The sequence below is a fragment of the Periophthalmus magnuspinnatus genome, chromosome 7 (assembly GCF_009829125.3).
Source record: "Periophthalmus magnuspinnatus isolate fPerMag1 chromosome 7, fPerMag1.2.pri, whole genome shotgun sequence".
Taxonomy (NCBI): domain Eukaryota; kingdom Metazoa; phylum Chordata; class Actinopteri; order Gobiiformes; family Gobiidae; genus Periophthalmus; species Periophthalmus magnuspinnatus.
In genome coordinates, this window is record NC_047132.1 from 4,991,225 (window position 1) to 5,013,128 (window position 21,904).

Here is a 21,904-nt window from a genome sequence, read left to right on the forward strand (position 1 = left end):
GCTGGGACATGACATGACTCCAGGGAGGTGTTAAAAATGTCCGTGAAGACAGGAGCCAGTTCCTCAGCACAGTGTCTAAGGGTGGAAGGAGAGACACCGTCTGGGCCCGTTGCCTTACGGGGATTCTGCTTCCTGAAAAGCTTAGTCACGTCCTGCTCCACAACTGTGAGGGCAGTGGGGGAGGAGGGGGGGTCCGAGGTGGGTTTGGAGGTAATGTCCATGATGGTGGGGGAGGAGGGGGAGGGGTGTGAAACTTCAAACCTTGCATAAAAGCCGTTTAACTTTTCTGCTAGTTGTTTGTTGTCCATGGTGGGAGGGGCTTTGGGCCTGTAGTTGGTGATTTGCCTATGCCCTCTCCAGACAGAAGCAGAGTCGTTGGTGGAGAATTGCTGCTCCAGATGTGTATTGTATTTTGCTTTAGCCTTTTCCACCTCTTTGCTAAACGCATACTTGCAACGCCTGTAGCCTTCACGATCCTCTGCCCTGAAAGCCATCTCCTTTTCCCTCCTCAAATGTCTAAGTCTGGGTGTGAACCAGGGTTTGTCGTTGTTAAAAGTCACCCTGGTGCATGATGGAATGATGCTGTCCTCACAGAACTGAATGTATGACGTCACAGTGTCTGTGTACTCATCCAAACTGTCTGTGGCAGCCTTGAACATATCCCAGTCTGTAGTGTCCAAACACGTGCGAAGCTCCTCCACAGCCTCACTGGTCCACTTCTTAGAAGTCCTCACAGCAGGTTTGGAGAGTTTCAGCCGTTGTTTGTAAGCAGGGATGAGGTGAACCATGACGTGATCAGAGAACCCTAGAGCAGCGCGGGGCACGGCTCTGTAGGCTCCACTGACTGTTGTGTAACAGTGATCCAGCGTCTTCTGCTCTCTCGTCGGGCAATTAATAAACTGTTTATATTTGGGCAGTTCCTGGCTCAGATTTCCCTTATTAAAATCCCCCAGGATGATCAGTAAAGAGTCCGGGAAGGTTCGCTCCACATCCAGAATCTGCTCCGCGAGCACGCACTGGGCCTCGTGCGTGTCCGCGCACGGAGGGATGTAAACAGTGGCCAGAATGAATGAAGTGAACTCACGTGGAGAGTAGAAAGGCCTACAGTTAATGAAAAGATATTCCACGGCGGGAGAGCAGTGTTGGGAGATCAGTTACATCCGTACACCAGGCGTTGTTGATGTAGAAACAGACACCTCCACCTTTTCGTCTTTCCCCCGGAGAGTCCCCGTTGTCTGTCCGCACGGAGGAGTTGGAATCCCTCCAGTTGAAGCGCACAGTCCGGGATACGCTCGTTGAGCCATGTCTCCGTAAAGCATAAGACGCAAGAGGAAGAGAAGTCTTTGTTTCTCCTCATCAGCAGCGCCAGTTCGTCCGTCTTGTTGCTGAGTGAGCGAACGTTAGACAGGAAAATTCCAGGTAGGGGCGTGCGAGCGCCGCGTCTCCGGAGGCGCACCAAGGCCCCTGCCCACTTTCCTCGTCTTCGGCGCCTCACTCTTTTGGCCAAAGAGTAAACAAAAGTACCCGGAGGAAACCCATCCAGACACGGGGAGAAACATGCAAAACTCCACACAGAAAGGCCTGGGCGACCGGGGGATGGAACCAAACCTTCTTGCTGTGAGGCATGAGTGTTGCCACTCAGCCACCGTGCTGCCTATGGTACCTATGGTAGTGTGGTTATGAGCCGCACTATGGCCGCTGGAGGAATTCCCCATGACGAGGAGCAGGCCACTGGTCTTGAGAAGGTTTTCATATGAAGGTCATGGAAAAAGGAAAAGTTCCTTACAACATGATGAAGCCAAAGGAATATGCCGGCTCTAAGGCTGACCCTCATCTTGTTCCTTCTATCAGTAACAAGAGGATTGTCGGCTGTGTCTGTGAAGACAACACAGCAGTGATTTGGTTCTGGCTTCATGAAGGCGAGCTACAGCACTGCCCTTCATGTGGTGCTCACTACAAACTGGTTCCACATGAGCTCCCACATTAATATGTATATTTACTCATACTTATTTTAATTCTCTGCTACATGTATGGGCCACACAGCATCTATATTCCACTGGGACAAGATGAAAGTAGTAGTAAGACAGTTGGAGGTCTAGCACCATGAAATGTTTTATATATTTATATATATATATATATATATATATATATATATATATATATATATATATATATATATATATATATATATATATATATATATATATATATATATATATATATATATATAATGTTTAGTGGTGCCCGTGGTCATCGGAGCACTCGGGGCAGTGACCCCCAAACGGGAGGAGTGGCTACAGCAGATCCCAGGAAAAACATCACACATCTCAGTCCAGAAAAGTGCAGTACTAGGAACAGCAAAGATACTGCGCAGAACTCTCAAGCTCTCAGGCCTCCGGTAGAGGACCTGAGCGAGGAAAAGAGGGGATGAGAGACCACCCGAGGAGGGTGAGAAGATTTTTTTTTTTATATATATATATATATGTTGCATAGTTATTTCTATTTTTAACATGGATGATTATTATTTAACTATACCTGAATTTTCAAAGCTTTTAAAAAAGGTTTCACAAATTTAAGTATTAGTATTTAGTATTTTTGTCACATATCTTGAAGTTTTGTTCAGACTGAATATTTATTCTGAAAAAGAGGAAGTGGTTTTGGTGGTGGTCCTCCAGCACCTGGCCTTGTGTGTGCAGCTGGCCTCACTCTCACACAGAGCAGGGCTGTTGGCTTTTACCAGTGCTTTAATTCACTTCAGAGGGATGCTGGTATGTCCTGACACAAGCCCCTACAAGAAGAGATCAGGCAGTATTAGTTTATCTTCAACCAATTTATTCATGCTTGACTTAATTTTAAAAGACTCCCCCTTTCAAACCAACACTGTGTATGTCTGTTTTCTGGTTAGCAGGAGTGTTGTCATGGAGATGTTATTGATTTGCCTGGAATGTCACACATTATGGCATTAGACTTGTCCATTAATATGTTGCAGGTGTTTTGATTGCTAAAATATGCATTCTTCGTGTGTGCAGGGTCGTCTCCTCTCCACAGAGGTGGCCTGTAACTTGTATTATTAAATTCTGGTGGAGGGGCTACTGCCAAGTGCCATTAAGCTGCTTTACAGCTGTCAGAATAAGAAGCTCCCAACCTCTTAGTCCTGCAACTTTTTTTTTTTTTTTTTTTTTTTTTTTTTTTTTTTTTTGTGGAAAGGCGAGCATGCTTACAGCAAATCTAAAAAAACAGTTCGTAATGTAACAAGCATAGATGGGCTTAATCCTGTTTTGTGAAACATTCAATCCAGAGAAATAAGATCTCTAGCACCTTATTGTTTTCTCTTCTTCTTAAAGGAGATGTCATTGCTCTAGATCAGGGGTGTCAAACACATTTCCACCAAGGGCCACATCGGCAAAATAGCTGCTCTCAAAGGGCCAGATGTAAAATAAATCTAACTACTTTTTTAACTTGTTAATTAACTATTTCTGTATTTATTACTTATTCAAGTTACAAATATTGCATATGTATTTGCCTAGATGTAAAAATATGGCTGTGTAACTGTGTACATTTCAAGGCCATTATACCTTTTTAATTTACCCTGTCGAGGGCCACATAACATGATGTGGAGGGCCACATTTGGCCCGCGGGCCTTGAGTTTGACACATGTGCTCTAGATGGAAACATTTCAGGGACTCTCTAAAACAGGGGTCACCAACCCTATGCCCGCGGGTGCCATGTCGCCCCCAAGCCCCAGATGAGTCGCCCGCAGACCGGTTCTAAAAATGGCACAACTCACTAATGAGCTGCATCTAAAATTTAATTTAATTCTGTTGCTATTTTTTTTTTTTATCACCCTTGCGTTTATATAGATTTAAAAATGACAATATCTTAAACATATGTTCATTATACGTGAAGTTTAGATAAGTTAAGGTGAACTTTGACCTACTCACTTCAAAGGTCAGTGTTGTGAGCGTGACAAAACCAGTGCTCCGCTCGCGAGCGCTGTGAGGATGCACTGAATGCAGTTTCTTACTCCAAAACATGGTAGAAAATAAAGAGATCACTTTCACAACAATTTAAGACTGTAAAAGAAACCTGTGCGTATCTCATCTGCGGAGCGACTGTGGTGACGGCAAAGCGGCACAATGTGGAGGTGACACGTCACTACGTCTCACAAAGCTCCACACTAACTACCCACGGGGACGCGCACTCCCCACGGGGACGCGCACTCCCCACGGGGACGCGCACTCCCCATGGGGATGCACACTATGGACAGAACAAGTCCAGAGCTAAACGCAGCTTTGGGTAAACAACAGGCTTTTTTCATGACACCGGTGAAAAAGTCACACAACGCAATGGAGATTTATTTAAAAATATGTAAGCTTATTTTTCTTTAACATTACATAATTTATAACTTTATGTAACATGGTGAAATTATTTATATTTTGTTAAAAAGGTTTGTCAATGGATAGTGAAAATGGGACACTTTTCCTATGAAATGTAGAGATGTAAGTGTCATCTGGAAATTTAACAATTACTAAGATTAGTAAAGTTAAAGTGCTGAATACTGATATCTGTTTCCCTCCTTGCTCATTGTTGATAATTATTTTGAGAAATCATTAATGTGATCAGTATCTTGCAACATGATCAGTGTGTTCACATAGATGATTATCATTTATCATTATTAATAATGTATAACTAAAGGCAAACTGAGAAAATTTGTTATTTCAGAAGAGCGTCTCCAACTGGTAGCCCTTCGTATGACTCAGTGCCCATAAAGTAGCTCTCAGGTTAAAAAAGGTTGGTGACCCCTGCTCTAAAAGCTCTGCATTTTGTCCATTAGTGGGACTTAACATTCTGTTGCAGCCATGGCAACTCAATTTTAAGCAGCATTTTCCTATTGACCTGACCTACCAGGTCTAGAAAATAGACTTTTGACAAGGGAAAGTTTATTTTGGACCTCAAATTCTACCAAAAACCCGTCCAGCTTTTCTTTTCCTTTCTGTTGATGCATCTGGGTGGCACAGTTTTTTTTTCCCCCAGTTCTGTCAAACTTCACATTAATGGTTAGGCTGATGTTGTAGATTTTTTTTTTTTTTTTTTTTTACAATCAGGTTATGATTAGCGTTAGGATCAGGGTTAGGTTTAGGTTTCTTGGTCAGGTCTGCTAACCGGATCTTGGCAAAACTGGATAAATTATTATACAATAAATGTATAAAATGTACTATGCAAATATGCCATAAAAAGTGCACTGGTGCTAAGTGCTAAGCACGTTTGCTTAAGGTGCTTTACAGCTGTTAGAATGACTTTTTTTTTAATCTGTGGAAAATCAAGCACCACCAGGTCAACTTTTTACTGTAAAAATGTTTTTACACGCCATTTTTTAGCATAAAAAACCCATAATGAAATAAATGAAATAATGTCATACCATTCTGCGGGACATCTCCATGGAGACAAGCATAGGGAAAAGTTACATAGTTCACCTTTTAAAACAATGTGTAAGTAAATGGGTAAAATCAGTTCATCCCTATTGTATATGCACATAAAACTGTTGCCAGCGGAAATTGCAACTTAAATTCTTCCGTTCCATTTCCAGGACAACAAAGGTTTTGGCATTGGGGAGCTGGTCTGGGGAAAGATCAAAGGCTTTTCATGGTGGCCTGGGATCGTGGTGACGTGGAGAGTGACCGGGAAACGCCACGCCAGCCACGGGATGAGGTGGCTGCAGTGGTTCGGAGATGGAAAGTTCTCAGAGGTAAGGAGAACGCTGGAGTGGAGTGGTAGCTTCTTAAATGCAATATTTCGAGGACTTTTTCCCATTTTAGTTTTAAAATGCTTACCGCAATGGCAACAGTCCTAATTTGTCATCATTTGGACCCATGGGTATGTCAAAATAATTACTCTATAGACTTAACCTCCTGAGACCTGGCATCCTCACAACACGTTTTTGGCTTGTCTAGGCCACAATGCAAATTATTAGATGAAGAATAACAGCACAAGAACAGCAACAATGTAAATATATTATATATATATTCATTTTTAACAGTTTAGAATGTTTAGAATATTTTATTTTAATTTTTTTAAATTTTTCTTCTTGCTCCTGTCAGCAGCTCTTCACACGAGACACATTGTTCCAAGAGGCCCAATTGTTGTTTCTCATTGTATTTTTACTCAGGACAAATGCTGCTGTGTTCTGGGTCTTAATAGTTTTTGCAAATCATTATTCAAATGTTTTATCAAAATGAGTAAAATGTCCACATATGAGGACATTTGATTTACATAATTTTTTCTCAGAAACATAATGTAGAAATATAATTATTTGCTCACCTCTGGTTTTACATCAGGCCAAAGCTGGCACACTATCAGACGCCACTAATTTAGATGGCATCTAGTGGTGAAATGTGAGAATACAACAGGGGTGGATTGGCCAGTCTAATTACAGATGATGACTGTGAATAATTAATCATAGATGGAACAATATATTTTTGTGGCTCAATGTTGTGGGTATTTTTTCTTTGAACTAGTGGAAATCTGTCTGTACAGTATTATAATAAGATTTGAGCTGTAGGTGGTTGATTCATTGATTAATTGATACTAATTAACTCAGAGAAGCCTTTTTTACCGTTATTGTGTCTGTGACATAAAATCGAGACAATCTGTTCATGCCATATGGTTCAAATGTTTTTTGTTTTTTTCAGGTTTCCGCTGATAAATTGGACTCCATCACTGCTTTTCCCAAGTTTTTCAACCAGGCCTCCTACACAAAGCTGGCCTCCTATCGAAGGGCTATCTTTCAGGCACTGGAGGTAAGAAAGACTGTCCAGAAAATACATTTTTATCATTAATATGAATATATTTTTGATTGAAAATTATTGAACTACAAACACAATAATGTTCATTCCACCATGATGTAAAGTTGTTCCCTCATTAAAAACATGGCTGAATAGGTTTTATATGTCCATGCATGTTTCAGTAATTTTGTGCTTTCTCCCTATTTCTCTCCTCTATTCAAACCTTCCTTACAGTCAGCTGTAAGATTCTGTGCAATGCTCCGCCCACAAGTTTACATCATCTATGCTTCCACACGACAATTCTCCATAAATATACAAACTTACACAGCAACTTGACAAACCTGATGTGATGTGCAGAAGTTTCATTAGGGGGATGCAGCTGATTGTTTTGTGATAAAGCTCTGAAAGGGGAGTGATTTGGCGTGATAGGGGAGACTCAGAGCGTCAGAAAAAGTGAAACTTCAAACATAAAATATGTTAATATGTTGTTTTTGGCAAATACAGCTTTTTCAAAACAATAAAAGGTAACATGGTGATCGAAATATGTGTCCACAGTTAATACCACATAGAAGTAAAATACCCCCTCTTTAATGGCATTGTGTCATGGGACTGGGGGGGGGAAACAAAAAGGAAAAAAAAGGCTAAAATGATGTCAATTGTCTGAAAATTGCTGTGAACTCCAGGCTCAAGTTAAAACCGCTTTAGGTGAAGGAAAGTAGCTTGTAGCTGTGTGTCCATGTCAGAGGAAGAGGGACTTGTTTTTACTTGTGTAATCTGTAATCTGTGCTGCCTTCAGGGGACACAAAATAAAGGTGTTGTGATTTTAAAAGATTTCACCCCAAAACAACATGGAGAAAATTTTGGGATTGAATCAAATGCCAAATATTAAATGGACTAAAATTTAAAAGGGGTAATATTTAAATATATTATGTTAGCAAAAAAAAAGGAATAGTCTTTGCATGTTATAATATTTTTCCCTCATCAAAAACATGCCTCAAGTGGGTTTATATTCATTCATTCATTCAATCTCTCTGAAGCCCCATTCAAACCCACCTTACGTTTAGCAGTACGACTCTGTCCAAGGCTACGGCAACAAGCCTACGTCACCCATGCAGGACCATTTTCCATAAATATACAAAAGCATCACACAAAACTGCACAACAACTTCACACACATGATGCAATGTGCAGTAGTTTCATTACTGGGATGCACGCGCATTGTGTTGTGATGTTGGTTGGCAGGAAGAGTGACTTCACGCAGGGAGCAAAGAGAGGGGAGACTCAAAAACCAAAGTGAAACTTGTAAAACATGCTATATTCGCAGAAACCAACATATTAACATTTTCTGAAGAATAAGGGATAACATGGTGATGAACTGACAAACTAATACAAGAATCCCATTCAGAGCATGTTTGTACAGATCTAAACTGCAAGGTTAGTAGTTTTATGCAGAATAAGACACGATATTTTGTAGTTTGTGTAGGAAATTATGGTGCTTCAAAAATTGCAGCCTTTGCGATTTGCTAATTGCTCCCATTCAATTTGCGGATTCGATTAATGTGAAATATGCCCAAACCCGTCGACTTGCTTAATATCTTAGAGACAGAGTTTATTACCATAATTACCTTTCATTACATCTGAATGTAAAAGGTTACGACTATTAAAGCAAGCGTGCAGGTCATACTTCAAGTCATCAAATGGTAATCAAGACCTAAATGCTTACAAAAAAAGCCAGCGATACATTGCACAGTGAAATAACTCTTATCCAGCACCTATATTATACACAGTAAACTCACATTAAACTGGCATCAAGTTTGCCAAAACATTATTGGAGCATGCCCTCTGACCTGGGCCAGGTCTTGGGTGGCTGAGATATATTTAATTCCTGAAGAACAGTTATATGTAAATCATGCTGATAAGCCAAAATTGTATAAATTTAAAGGGTCCATGTTACACTATTTTCTGATCTATGTTCTAATGTTGTTTCCTCATCACAAACATATCCAGAGCTGTGTTTTTTTGATTCACACAATTTTAACACACAAACCCTGCATATTTAGTGAGTTCTCTCAAACTGAAAATACTGTTTCACCTTGTGATGTCATGTGGTGATACAGGAAATGCTCCACTTTACACCTTGACTAGAATTATTTTGAATATTTCAGCCCTGGAATTGCCAATCTCAACTAAACAAAAGGTAAAAGGAGCTGTAGCTGTAACTTTAAAAACTACATCTTCATGACATCGCGAGGAGAAACAGCATTTTAAGGTTTAGAGATGTAACAGACTATGATAAAGGGTTACTGAAACATGTGTGAATGAAACAAACCCCAGGTATGTTTCTGATAAGATAACTTTCTAACCTAGATTAAAGTGCACAATAGTCAATTTTGTGTAATATAGGACTTGAAAGATGTGAAAAAATTTACAACTGCTAAACCAGGTCCAAACACCACCAAACCCAGACTAAGCCAGAAAGAAAAAGCTTTGTAGTAGCAGGTGCAGCTGTCTTGCCATGGTTTGTTGTTCATCTCTACATCTTATTAAAAAAAAACAAAAAACTTTCTACACGTTGTTTGAAAGATTGCTATGGAAAATAAAATTGGTTATGGTTGACAATATTGACAAAAATGAATGACAATATTGTGTAAATATGTGCCTTTTAAATATATTAGTTGAGGTATAAGTATCACACAAGTGTGAAATAACTGTTAAAAAACAACTAAAGTGTAGAAATACCTTTTTTTTTTTTTTTTTTCATTTGTCACCTCTTTTGCTGCTACATTAGCACTGCACGATATTTAGCATTTACAGAAATGTTGATTAACGTACACTGTCCCTGTCAAGTAAACCAAATAATTTTTTTTTTTTTTTAAATCAATATTTTCAAATTGACATTCACAGTTAATTAGGCCCGAGCCTGGGACTCCGTCCCGGCGAGGGACTCATTAAAACCGCGTCTGAAAGATTGAAGATTCAAGATTGGTGAAAAATTTTGTATTTTAATGTTCAAAAAAATTCATGTACGAAAATGACTCAATAGCGCCACCTCAAAATTTGAAATACATTGCGGCAATGAGAGACCTTTTTCATCGTAGACAAATGAAATTTGGTACAAACGTAGGACACGTCAAGACAAGTAAAAAATTATATTATGACCCCACCCTAAACCCTACAGGAAGTCGGCCATTGTGGGCGGAACCCCATTTTTTCAAAATTTTACCTCTCACATTTGAATTTTTTGCGCCTCAGATTTTCATTCAAAAAATGTGCAAATTGGTCAAAATGAACTAGACCCATGTGGGATTATAAGCAACTCTTTTGGAATTTTCTAAGTAATAAAATGTGGGTGTGGCCAGCCTGCAAAGAAAAAAGCCATTTTTAAAAGTTTTTAATTGCATGTAACTCACACAGTTAATGTCCTACGTCCCGGCATGAATATACTTTTTTATTCAAAATGTTGATCTGAACACATAGATATACAATTTACACAGGCCAGACTTTATATTGCTCCACAGCGCCCCCTCAAACTTTGATTTTCATGGGGCCAATGGGAGCCCGACTCGGAAAAAAAGTCAACTTAAAAATCTGAAACTCACATCAAAAAATAGTACATGTCGGGACATGACAAAAATTATATTATGGCCCCGCCCTAAAATGTACAAGAAGTCGGCCATATTGGATCAAACCCGGGAACGACAAAAGTGCGCACCCTCGCATTCAGGACATTTTCTCGCACAGTTTTCATCAGAAACACTTCAAATTTGGCCAAATCCCACTAAACCCATGTGTGAGTAAAGATTATCAATTACATTTTGATTATGACTTTGGGTGTGGTCAGAGTGAATTTTCAACAAAATCGCAAATTTATGAATATTTAAAAAAAATATTTCTCGTTCACACATTTTTTGTTGGGAAAACGCTAATACAGCGTTTATGCCCATTTGTAAGCTGAACGCAATGATATGCAAATCAAGACACTCTCTCAGAAAATGGCTCTCTAGCGCCCTCTTCAAATTTTATATTCAAAAATTCGTCGAAGACAATCGCTTTGTTGTGGACTGGTGGAAAAATTCACAGGGGCCTCATTTGTGATGGGGCACAATGTGAGAAAGTCACATGACTGTATCTGTTATGGTTTAGGAGAAAAATAATGGGTGGAAAATGCGTTCCCATTATTAGGCCCGAGCCTGGGACTCCGTCCCGGCGAGGGACTCATTAAAACCGCGTCTGAAGCCCGGAAAATGGCAAAAATCAAGTAGTAAACACGCCCCGACATGGCAGTGAGTGGTGTCAAAAATTAGAACTCGACGAGCTCTAATTGTCACAAAAGACCCCGAGAAAAAATAACGAAAGACGACTCAGTAGCGCCACCTCAAACTTTGATTTTCATGGGGCCAATGGGAGCCCGACTCGGAAAAAAGTCGACGTAAAAATCCGAAACTCACATCAAAAAATAGTACATGTCGGGACATGACAAAAATGATATTATGGCCCCGCCCTAAAATGTACAGGACACCGGCCATATTGGATCAAACCTGGGAACGACAAAAGTGCACAGCCTCGCATTCAGGACATTTTCTCGCACAGTTTTCATCAGAAACACGTCAAATTTGGTCAAATCCCTCTAAACCCATGTGTGATTAAAGATTAACAATTACATTTTGATTATGACTTTGGGTGTGGTCAGGGTGAATTTTCAACAAAATCGCAATTTTTGCAATATTTCAATAAAATATTTATCTTTCACACATTTTTTGTTGGGAAAACGCTAATACAGCGTTTATGCACATTTGTGAGCTGAACGCAATGATATGCAAATCAAGGCACTCTCTCACAAAATGGCTCTCTAGCGCCCTCTTCAAATTTCATTTTCAAAAATTCGTAGAAGACAATCGATTTGTCGTGGACGTGTGAAAAAATTCACAGGGGCCTTATTTGTGATGGGGCACAATGTGAGAAAGTCACATGACTGTATCTGTTATGGTTTAGGAGAAAAATAATAGGTGGAAAATGTGTTTCCATTATTATTCTTCTTATTTTGGTCGCGACTTTGAATCCACTTTTGACCCCCTGAACATTAACGAAAAGTCAATTTTATTGCACCCAAAATTCAAGACTGGTGAAAAATGTATTATTTTTACCTGCGTTTATAAAAATTTTGAAAAATGTCTCGGTAGCGCCCCCAAAAACTCCAATGCATTTTTTTTTGCAAAGTTTGACATAAACATTTGAAATTTTGCACATACATCCTCCTTGACATACTGATCAAAAAAGTCAATGAGATCATACCTCCATCTGCAACTATGTTACCGTGGTAACATAATAAATGTGTCATTGAAATGAATGGGGTTCAGAGTACTGGACTTTGTTGTAGACTAAATAGATGCTCTACACTCATCAAACTATGGGCTAAAATTCAAGATTGGCAAAAAAACATGTTGTATTTTCATGTGGAAAAAAAATAACGTATCAAAATGACTCAATAGCGCCACCTCAAAATTTGAAATACATTACGGCAATGAGAGATCTTTTTCATCGTAGACAAATGAAATTTGGTACAAACATAGAACATGTCAAGACAAGTAAAAAATTATATTATGACCCCACCCTAAACCCTACAGGAAGTCGGCCATTGTGGGCGGAACCCCATTTTTCCAAAATTTCACCTCTCACATTTGAATTTTTTACGCCTCGAATTTTCATTCCAGAAACATGAAAATTGGTCAAAATGAACTACACCCATGTGGGATTATAAGCAACTCTTTTGGAATTTTCTAAGTTATAAAATGTGGGTGTGGCCAACCTGCAAAGAAAAAGATGTTTTTTTAAGGTTTTAAATGCGTGTAACTCACACAGTTAGTGTCCTATGTCCCGGCAGGAATATACTTTTTTATTCAAACTGTTGTTCTGAACATATAGATATACAATTTACACAGGTCAGACAATAAATTGCTCCACAGCGCCCCCTTGAACTTTTGAATTGGACCAAAAAAATTACTTTGACATAAACATTTGAAATTTGGCATGGACATCCCTATTGCTATACTGAACAAAAAAGTCAATGACACCATACCTCTATTTTTAAAAGGTGTTGCCATGGCAACGTCTGACATTTCTCATTGAAATACATGGGTTTTGGATAACTGGGATGAAAAATTATTACTTTGTCATAGACCATTGAAATTTGGTACACATTTTCCTCTCATCATACGGAACAAAAAAGCCAATGAGAACATACCTCTATTTTCAACTATGTTACCGTGGTAACATAATAAATGTGTCATTGAAATGAATGGGGTTCAGAGTACTGGACTTTGTTGTAGACTAAATAGATGCTCTACACTCATCAAACTATGGCCTTAAATTCAAGATTGGCAAAAAATGTTGTATTTTCATGTGCAAAAAATTAATGTTTCAAAATGACTCAATAGTGCCACCTCAAATGTTCAAATACATTACGGCAATGAGAGACCTTTTTCATCATAGACAAATAAAATTTGGGACAAACATAGAACATGTCAAGACAAGTAAAAAATTATATTATGACCCCACCCTAAACCCTACAGGAAGTCGGCCATTGTGGACGGAACCCCATTTTTTCAAAATTTTACCTCTCACATTTGGATTTTTTGCGCCTTGGATTTTCATTCAAGAAACTTGCAAATTGGTCAAAATGAACTTGTCCCATGTGGGATTATAGGGAACTGTCTTGTATTTTTCTACATCATAAATTGTGGATGTGGCCAGCCTGCAAAGAAAAAAAGCAATATTTTGAAGTGTTAAAATGTGCATCACTCACACATGCAGTGTCCTATTTCCCGGAATTAATATACATTTTGTTTAAAATCTTGATCTACATGAAAAGATATACAATTTACATATGTCAGATTTTTTTTTGCTCCACAGCGCCCCCTTGAACTTTTGAATTGGACCAAAAAAATTACTTTGACATAAACATTTGAAATTGGGCATGGACATTTGGCTTGGCAAACTGAACAAAAAAGCCAAAGAGAACATACCTCTGTCTGCAACTATGTTACCGTGGTAACATAATAAATGTGTCATTGAAATGAATGGGGTTCAGAGTACTGCACTTTGTTGTAGACTAAATAGATGCGCTACACTCATCAAACTATGGCCTAAATTCAAGATTGGCAAAACAAGTTGTATTTTCATGTGGAAAAAAATTAACGTATCAAAATGACTCAATAGCGCCACCTCAAAATTTGAAATACATTACGGCAATGAGAGACCTTTTTCATCGTAGACAAATGAAATTTGGTACAAACATAGAACATGTCAAGACAAGCAAAAAATTATATTATGACCCCACCCTAAACCCTACAGGAAGTCGGCCATTGTGGGCGGAACCCCATTTTTCCAAAATTTTAACTCTAACATTTGGATTTTTTATGCCGTGGATTTTAATTCAAGAAAATTGCAAAATGGTCACAATTTACTAGACCCATGTGGGATTATAGGGAACTCTTTTGGAATTTTCTAAATTATAAAATGTGGGTGTGGCCAGCCTGCAAAGAAAAAAGACGTTTTTTGAAGTTTTAAATGTCCCGTAGCTCAAACATGCAGTTTCCTATTTTCCGGCATTAATATACATTTTGTTCAAAATCTTCATCTGAGTGCATAGATTTGCAATTTACACATATCAAATATTACATTGCTCCACAGCGCCCCCTTGAAATTTTTAAATGGCACGTAAAAAATTACTTTGTCACAAACATTTGAAATTTGGCATGGACAACCCTATTCTGATACTGAACAAATAAGTCAATAACACCATACCTCTATTTTTAAAGGTGTTGCCATGGCAACGTCTGACATTTCTCATTGAAATACATAGGTTTTGGTCTAGAAGGATGAAAAATATTTACTGTGTCATAGACTATTGAAATTTGGTACACATATTCCTCTCATCATAATGAACAAAAAAGCCAATGAAGACATACCTCTATTTCCAACCGTACAGGCGTGACAATGTCATAAATGGTCTCATTGGAATTAATGGAGTAGTATTACTCAGTCGCTGATTTTGGGGGGAGGGGCGACTTAAGCGGGTACGAAAGGCAGGATCTCCGCGGTGGCGTGTACCCCGCGGTCGCAAGGGGTGGCGAGGGCCTTTATCACTGCTTGCAGTTTTAATTTTAATTAATATTTGTTGAGTAATAATTTGATAATCCTCCCACCTTTAGTGCTCTATTGTACAAGCTTGATGACAGGGACTTGAAATAGTGTAAGGTTAAACTAGTTCATGTAAACCTTTATTTCACACAAAAATCTGTTTATTTCTTTAAAGTGTGCTAGGGGTGCACAATATTGACACATATTAAAATATATTTATTTGATGGATAATCTGAGTATTGTCATAATCCATATTATGACACCTCACTAAAATCTAGGTGCAAATACATTTTATCATAAAATTCGAGAGAATCAATGCAACATACACATGGGTCAGACTTGTTTATAGTCAACATTTCCCATCACAAATATTTTCAAGTTTAGGTGAACATGCCGAATGACTCCTAAGATAAGATATGCCTTTATTAGTCCCACAGTGGGGAAATTTCAGTATTGCACCACACAGTTAAAGAAGAGAAGGAAAATGGTACATGCAATAAAACAAGATAATAGATAAATAGTTTAAAATAATAAAAAAAATAGACTTAAAAATAAACTAAAAATAGACTCTAATATAACATCTTCGTAAAGTGACTTAAGTATTGCACATGTTCAGTGTTAACAGTGTTCATTGTACAGTCTGATAGCAGCAGGAAGGAAAGACCTGGGAAACCTCTCCTTCACACAGCGAGGGTGAATCAGTCTGTCACTGAAGCTGCTCTCCAGGGCAGACAGAGCGTCCTGCAGGGGGTGAGACTCATGGCCCAGGATAGAAATGACCTTAGCCAGGACCCTCCTGTCCCCCACCTCTTGCACTGAGTCCAGAGGACAGCCCAGGACGGAGCTGGACGTCTTGAAGACCTTGTCCAGCTTCTTCCTCTCCCTCTCTGTGATGCTGCTGCTCCAGCAGACCACACCATACAGGATGGCTGATGCCACCACAGAGTCAGAGTCTTATCTTCATATGATTATGTTCTTGTTAAGTTCTCATTTTCCACATTGTCCTGACATGATGCATTGACATCACAAGGTATTTGCAGGGCAGAAGAATCCACAGTTTCAGATCCAGATCGACAGACTGAGATTGTTGTGTAAACATGCTCCAGTGCACTCCACGTGAACCATGCTGTTCTGGCTCCTAGCATAGCCCTGCAGGTTTTAACACCTCCACAAAATGACACCGGAAAACCCACCGGCATCCCTTTGAAATTGTTGGTTTAACTACTTTGACATTTATCTTTCATCTTTATCTTAATCATATCGTGCAATGGCTATAGTATTTCCGTGCTTTATCTAAATATTTCGCAAGAGGGGTTTTCAAATTGACTAGTAGCATTTTTAGTACATGAGATGCACAGAAGAAGCTGCAGAATAAGGAAAAATATTTGATTACTATTTTTTTTTGTATATTCACAGCAATCATAATCTGAAGACATTTTGGCGATCCAAACCTTGCTAACTTTCCTTGTCTCTATTGTTTTTCCCCATTGTCACAGTTCAAGAAATTATTGCTATTTTTAAAATCCATACATCTATGGTGCACTCATAGTTATTGATGGAGAAATGTGATTATCACAGTGTCTTGAGCGTTCATGTCTGGTGCTAGTGACTGATGATAAACAAACTTCTCCTGCGTTAGAACTCCGGAGTCATGCCTCTTCTCTTAAATTTGTGGGCTACTACAATTTATACTACAACAATATCAGAGATGTAGATGCAACTTTGGATGTCAAGATTAATGTTGTTGGATAATTGAGATTATTTTTATGCACAGTAAAATTGCAAGAACTAAAATAATTGCAAGGAAAAGAGTCATCTCCATTCAATCCACTCTCAAAAAGGAAATCTAAATGCAAAGTGCTTTATCAGTCTGTCACATTCACTTTATCATCCAGAAAGTTTGATTTCATAAAGCTAGTCACACTCGAGAAATTTTGATTTATTGGTGAATCATAACACAAAAATATGATATTGGGACAGCCATAGATACAAGGCCAAGGTCACTTTGAGGTTATAATTTATGCATTTATGAGATTTGGTTTCACTGTTTCCCCTGACAGATGGCCAGTGTGCGAGCAGAGAAGAGCTTCCCTCCCTGTGAGTCGGACAGTCCTGAGGAGCAGATCAAGCCTATGCTGGACTGGGCCAATGGTGGCTTCTTGCCCAAAGGAGAAGAGGGACTCAAACCCCCACACAACGCAGGTATGCACACAAGGTATAAAATGAAGATAAAATATGACCCCAGCTTAAAACCTGGAGAAACATTACATTAAAAGGGAGAGGTCAAAGGCAAAACAAATTTCTGTATGGTGCAGTAATATGCATGTTCACTTTCAGCTGAATGGGCTACATAACAGACTGGACTAGCTGCTCAATAGTCCCCCCCACACACACTTTGAAGTCCCCACTGGCTCAGGAAGTAAATGTTTCATTAATTTTTCCCATGGACTTTTCCAAAAATTCAAATGGCAAGAGTTTGAAGGAATCGTGGTGGCTAACGAGCTATGTGGTAGTCCAAAAAGCACATTTAAAAGGAAAGATTCTGCGAAATTGTTTAATACATAAGCGGTTTGTAAATAAAATAATAGGTTCTTTGGTCATTAGTTACCACATAGCTCATCACCCGTGCGAAAGCTTTCAAATGTGGTTTTTTTTTTTTGTTCTGTCTATGGGAAAAAAATAATGGGAAATTTACTTTCAGAACCAGGCACAGGCGGTCTCTGTTGAGCTCCATTGACTGAATAACAAATGTTACTGAATTTTCTGGAAAAATAACTGTAGCTACATTTGAAGAAGTAAATTGCAAAAACTAATAATGTAATTAAAAATACAAATACTGACCAAAACTGTGAATATATATTGTAGGATTCAGTTTTAAATCTTAGTTTAAAAAAGGCATGTTATGTTTTTGTTCCCTGATATTTTGTGATGAGCTATAACAAACCTCTGAAGCTCATTGAGTCTATGCTGGGTCCATGAAATCTGCTATATAAATAAAATAATCTTAAACTTATTCATTGTAAACCACAATATTGCTCTAAAGCGATTTCCAAATGCTTTCAAGAGATGACACCAGCAGCAGAGACTAAGTGGAAATGATAAATGTCAAAAAATGAAATGATAGCGTCAAAAACAAAACTGACCATATTATGAGTCTCCCCTCCCTTCGTCCCATGCATAAACGTCACTCCCTCTTTAAAGCTCTATCACATTACAATCAGCATGGATCCAGCTAATGAAAGTATCAGGTTTGTCAAGTTACTGTGTCACGTTTTTCGTATATTTATGGAGAATTGTCATGCGGAAGCATGGGTTCTTTAGGGTTGCATTGCACTGAAGCTTAGAGCGTAAGGAGAGTTCAAATGGAGCCTGTTAGAGATTGCTTGATTACTCAGACATGCCTTGATGACACCTAAAACCTAAGTCATGAGGGAACAACATTGAAAACAGTAGATTAGATTAGATTAGATTAGCCTTTATTGTCTCCCTTAGGAGAAATTTATCTTGGGACAAGGGAATGCCACATATAAAAAAACAAAACATTATAACATACAGTACACACACAATGGGCACATCAATTAATGCAGTTCATCAGAAAAAACGACCATTCAACATTTGATAATATTGCACCGCCTTCCCATAATTATCATATTTTGCACATTCCCTGGGGCCTAAGTATTGCACATTCCCTGGGGCCTAAAGGTGTAAAGGTGATTATTGCACATTCCCTGGGGCCTAAAAGTGTAAATATGAGTATTGCACATTCCCTGGGGCCTTTCTGCCTAAGGTGCCAAAGACTTAAAGGCATGAGGTACCCCTGAGCCCGTGTCGCAGCCGTGCCGTGCCACCGGAAGCGGGACATGGTAGAATTTTTTTTTTCTTCTTTTGGCATCACCCTCCAGGTCCAGTTTGCGTACGTCTCTTAACAGATTAGAAATTAACTCTCCTTTAACTCATCTAACATTTTTCTGCTATGGTTATGCTTTAACTAAGCCATATAAAACCAGACACTTCTGTTTTTTGTGTTTTTTTACAGAAAGCAATGCCCTCCACCACCATGTCCTGGATGTGTCTCTCCCGGAGTACCTCCCCAGCGCCAAACGCCCCAAAATGGGCTCATATAAGACCAAAGCAGTCCCAGAGGAGTCCTACAGTCGAGGTACTCCATTTCCACCTCCCTGTACTTTAACACTGAGCTGGAGAACAGGTCAGAATTATATGGTAGAATTTGTTGTTTAACTGTCAGTAGATATAGGGCGATATATCGGCCAACCGACATATCGAGCTGATGTTTGTACTTTTTAGTGTATCGGCCCATATTTTGTTTTGGTTGACCTGCTAAAGAACACAATCGGAGATTGACCGATATTTTTCATGACCAATGCCGATACTCACTCTCAGTTCGCAGGTTTGTTGACCTGATTTATGGTCAAATATCTCTAATTACTGGGCCTGTTCACATGGAACAAAAATTTGTATAAAATTCAATGTCTTCTCTGCGCTCACATATCACTGATTAAGAAAATAAATTTGGAAAATGAAACGAGCACAGAGCAATGGGTGTATGCCAGTGGTGGTGAAAATGATGCTGACTGACAATATGACATCTTGAAAACAAGCCATTAAAGATAGCTCAAACATGTACGAATTACTCCAGATATAAATAAGTAAATGAGAAGAGGAAACGACTATAACATGGTTAAAAAGCTGAAAAGTTGATTTTGCATAATAGGTCTGCTTAAATCTAATAATTAGATTAATTAGAACTTTCGTCTAAAGCAAAGTTTTGATTGCAGAACAAATGGTGAATGAAGTCCTGAAGAACAAACGCAGTATTGAAGGTAGACCTTGCTTCACATACACTGCCTGCTATAGCTTGTCATTGGGCTGCAGAGTGATGTTCTGTGCGTGTCTTTGTTTTGGCAGAGTTCTGTCTCTCCTGTGGAAAGATGAGGGCAGCGACCTTCCACCCGCTCTTTGAAGGAGGCCTGTGCCAAACATGCAAGGTGGGAAGATTGGTTTGAAACCTGGATCAGATATTGGCTTGGTTATTTGCAGTTATTTGATGATGGCAAATCAAATTAGGCAAATCTTAGGTCCTATATTACACAAAACGGATTCTTCTGAGCTTTAAGTCATGCTATAATGTTGTAATGTTACTTCCTCAAAAATATACCTGGAGTTGTTTTGTTTCTTTCACACGTTTGAATAACCCTTTACTATTAGTCTGTCTACATCTCCAAAAATGCATTATTCCACTTGGTGATCCCTGTAGTGTTAGATTTAATGGTTACCTTTTACCTTTTGTTTTCTAGAGACTGGCATTTCCAGCACTGAAATTATATTCTAGTGAATGTGTATGGAGTTTAAAAACACAGTGGAGCACTTCCTGTATTACCACTTGACATCACGAGGTGAAACAGAGTGTTTTCTGTGTGAGTGAAGAACTCTGCCTAATAATGCAGGGTTTGTGTGTTAAACATGCGTGAATGAAATTAAACACAACGCCAGGTCTGTTTGTGATGAGGAAACAACATTAGAACAAATCAGATAATGGTGTAATATGGGCACTTTAATCAGTTTAGCATTTAACAGAAAATATACATTCAAATACGTATATAGCCTAATATAGTTTGCTGTTTGCTAACTTTCACATACATATCGTTATTGTACATTTAGTTAAAGGTAGAGATTTTTGGGGGTGGTACGTAACATGATTTCATGGAAATGTAACCAAACTTTTAAAATCATCATTTTAAATTTCCAATAGAAGTGGTTCTGCTGTTGGCCCTGCCTCTTTAAAGTAGGCCTGTCACAATAACCTTTTTTGAAGCGTGATATGTTGCTCCAGGAAAAAAATGCAATAGCCAATAATATAAAACTACTTTATGCCACTGACGCAAAGCAGAATGACCAAACCAATGTTTAAATATACAGTATCAATAAAGGCCTGAGCTGCAACACATAAATATCAGAATGAACTAATAATTCAATAAGTTATTTACTCTACCCTCTACAGCTCAAATCTTATCTTATCAAAACCTCATAAAAATCTCCCCACTATTGCAAAGAAATTGTACATGCGATAAATATTAAGCCCCTAAATATATTCTTCCAGCTTTCATATATTGAACAATAAGGCTTAAATAGAGTAATTATCGTGATGGGCCTCCTTCAAAGTAGCATTCTACTGCAGCAAGCAGTGTGATTTTCATTTCTATGGTATTATTTAGGAAAAAATGGCTACGTGACATTTTTAACCCTTCATGTATGACCCAGTGTCTAAATTTTCAAATTATTAATATTAATTCATTTCAAATTAATTTCAAATTCAGTGCAATAAAGGATTAGTCAAACATGCATGAATCATTCAAAATGCAGCTCTGAGTAACCTCATGATAGAGCACTATTATAACTTGGTTAAAGGAGCGTAAAGGTCTAATTTTGCTTAATAACTTCAATGTAAATAATACATTTTGAAGAAAAGGACCATTCTATATGATATCTCTCATCTTTCAACAGATCTTTAAACACTGTAAATCATCAACTGTCACTTGGCTAAACAATCTGCTACATTCCTGAAAATGCATTTTGATCTAAAGTAAATAATGGTAGAGTACTTGTGAAATGTACAAAGTGCCAAGGAACAGTAGGCACAGTTGGCTTTAAGTCAGGTTTGGAAACAGATCAAAACATGTTTGATAGAAAGGAGTTTACAAAGTCATGTCATGTACATTAAAGACAACATATGTGAAATCCATTTTTTTTTTTTTTTTTTTTTTTTTTTTTTGTTCGAGGTTTTAGCCAGTGTTCCCCCATAGTTCAGTATATTTATTATTATTAAACAATATATTTGTTGTTTTGTTTGGGGCTTTTTCATACCCATGTCAGTAAATGTGTAAATACTAATTTTCTGTGCATTTGTACACTCCATATCTTGAGATTGTTGAACCCTACATGTATGCCCTGAAGTTGGAATTTTTC

The 21,904-nt window shown here is 38.4% G+C and overlaps 1 protein-coding gene across 1 annotated transcript in view; it reads left to right on the forward strand.

Moving 5' to 3' along the window:
- Positions 1 to 21,904, forward strand: part of dnmt3bb.1 (DNA (cytosine-5-)-methyltransferase 3 beta, duplicate b.1) — a 60,985-nt gene that overhangs the window by 30,228 nt on the left and 8,853 nt on the right. Inside the window, exons 7-12 of the mRNA XM_055222989.1 lie at positions 5,588 to 5,746; positions 6,690 to 6,797; positions 16,981 to 17,122; positions 18,957 to 19,079; positions 19,717 to 19,761; positions 19,847 to 19,926. Of these exons, the coding sequence (XP_055078964.1) occupies positions 5,588 to 5,746; positions 6,690 to 6,797; positions 16,981 to 17,122; positions 18,957 to 19,079; positions 19,717 to 19,761; positions 19,847 to 19,926 (657 nt within the window). The remainder of the gene's footprint in view (positions 1 to 5,587; positions 5,747 to 6,689; positions 6,798 to 16,980; positions 17,123 to 18,956; positions 19,080 to 19,716; positions 19,762 to 19,846; positions 19,927 to 21,904) is intronic.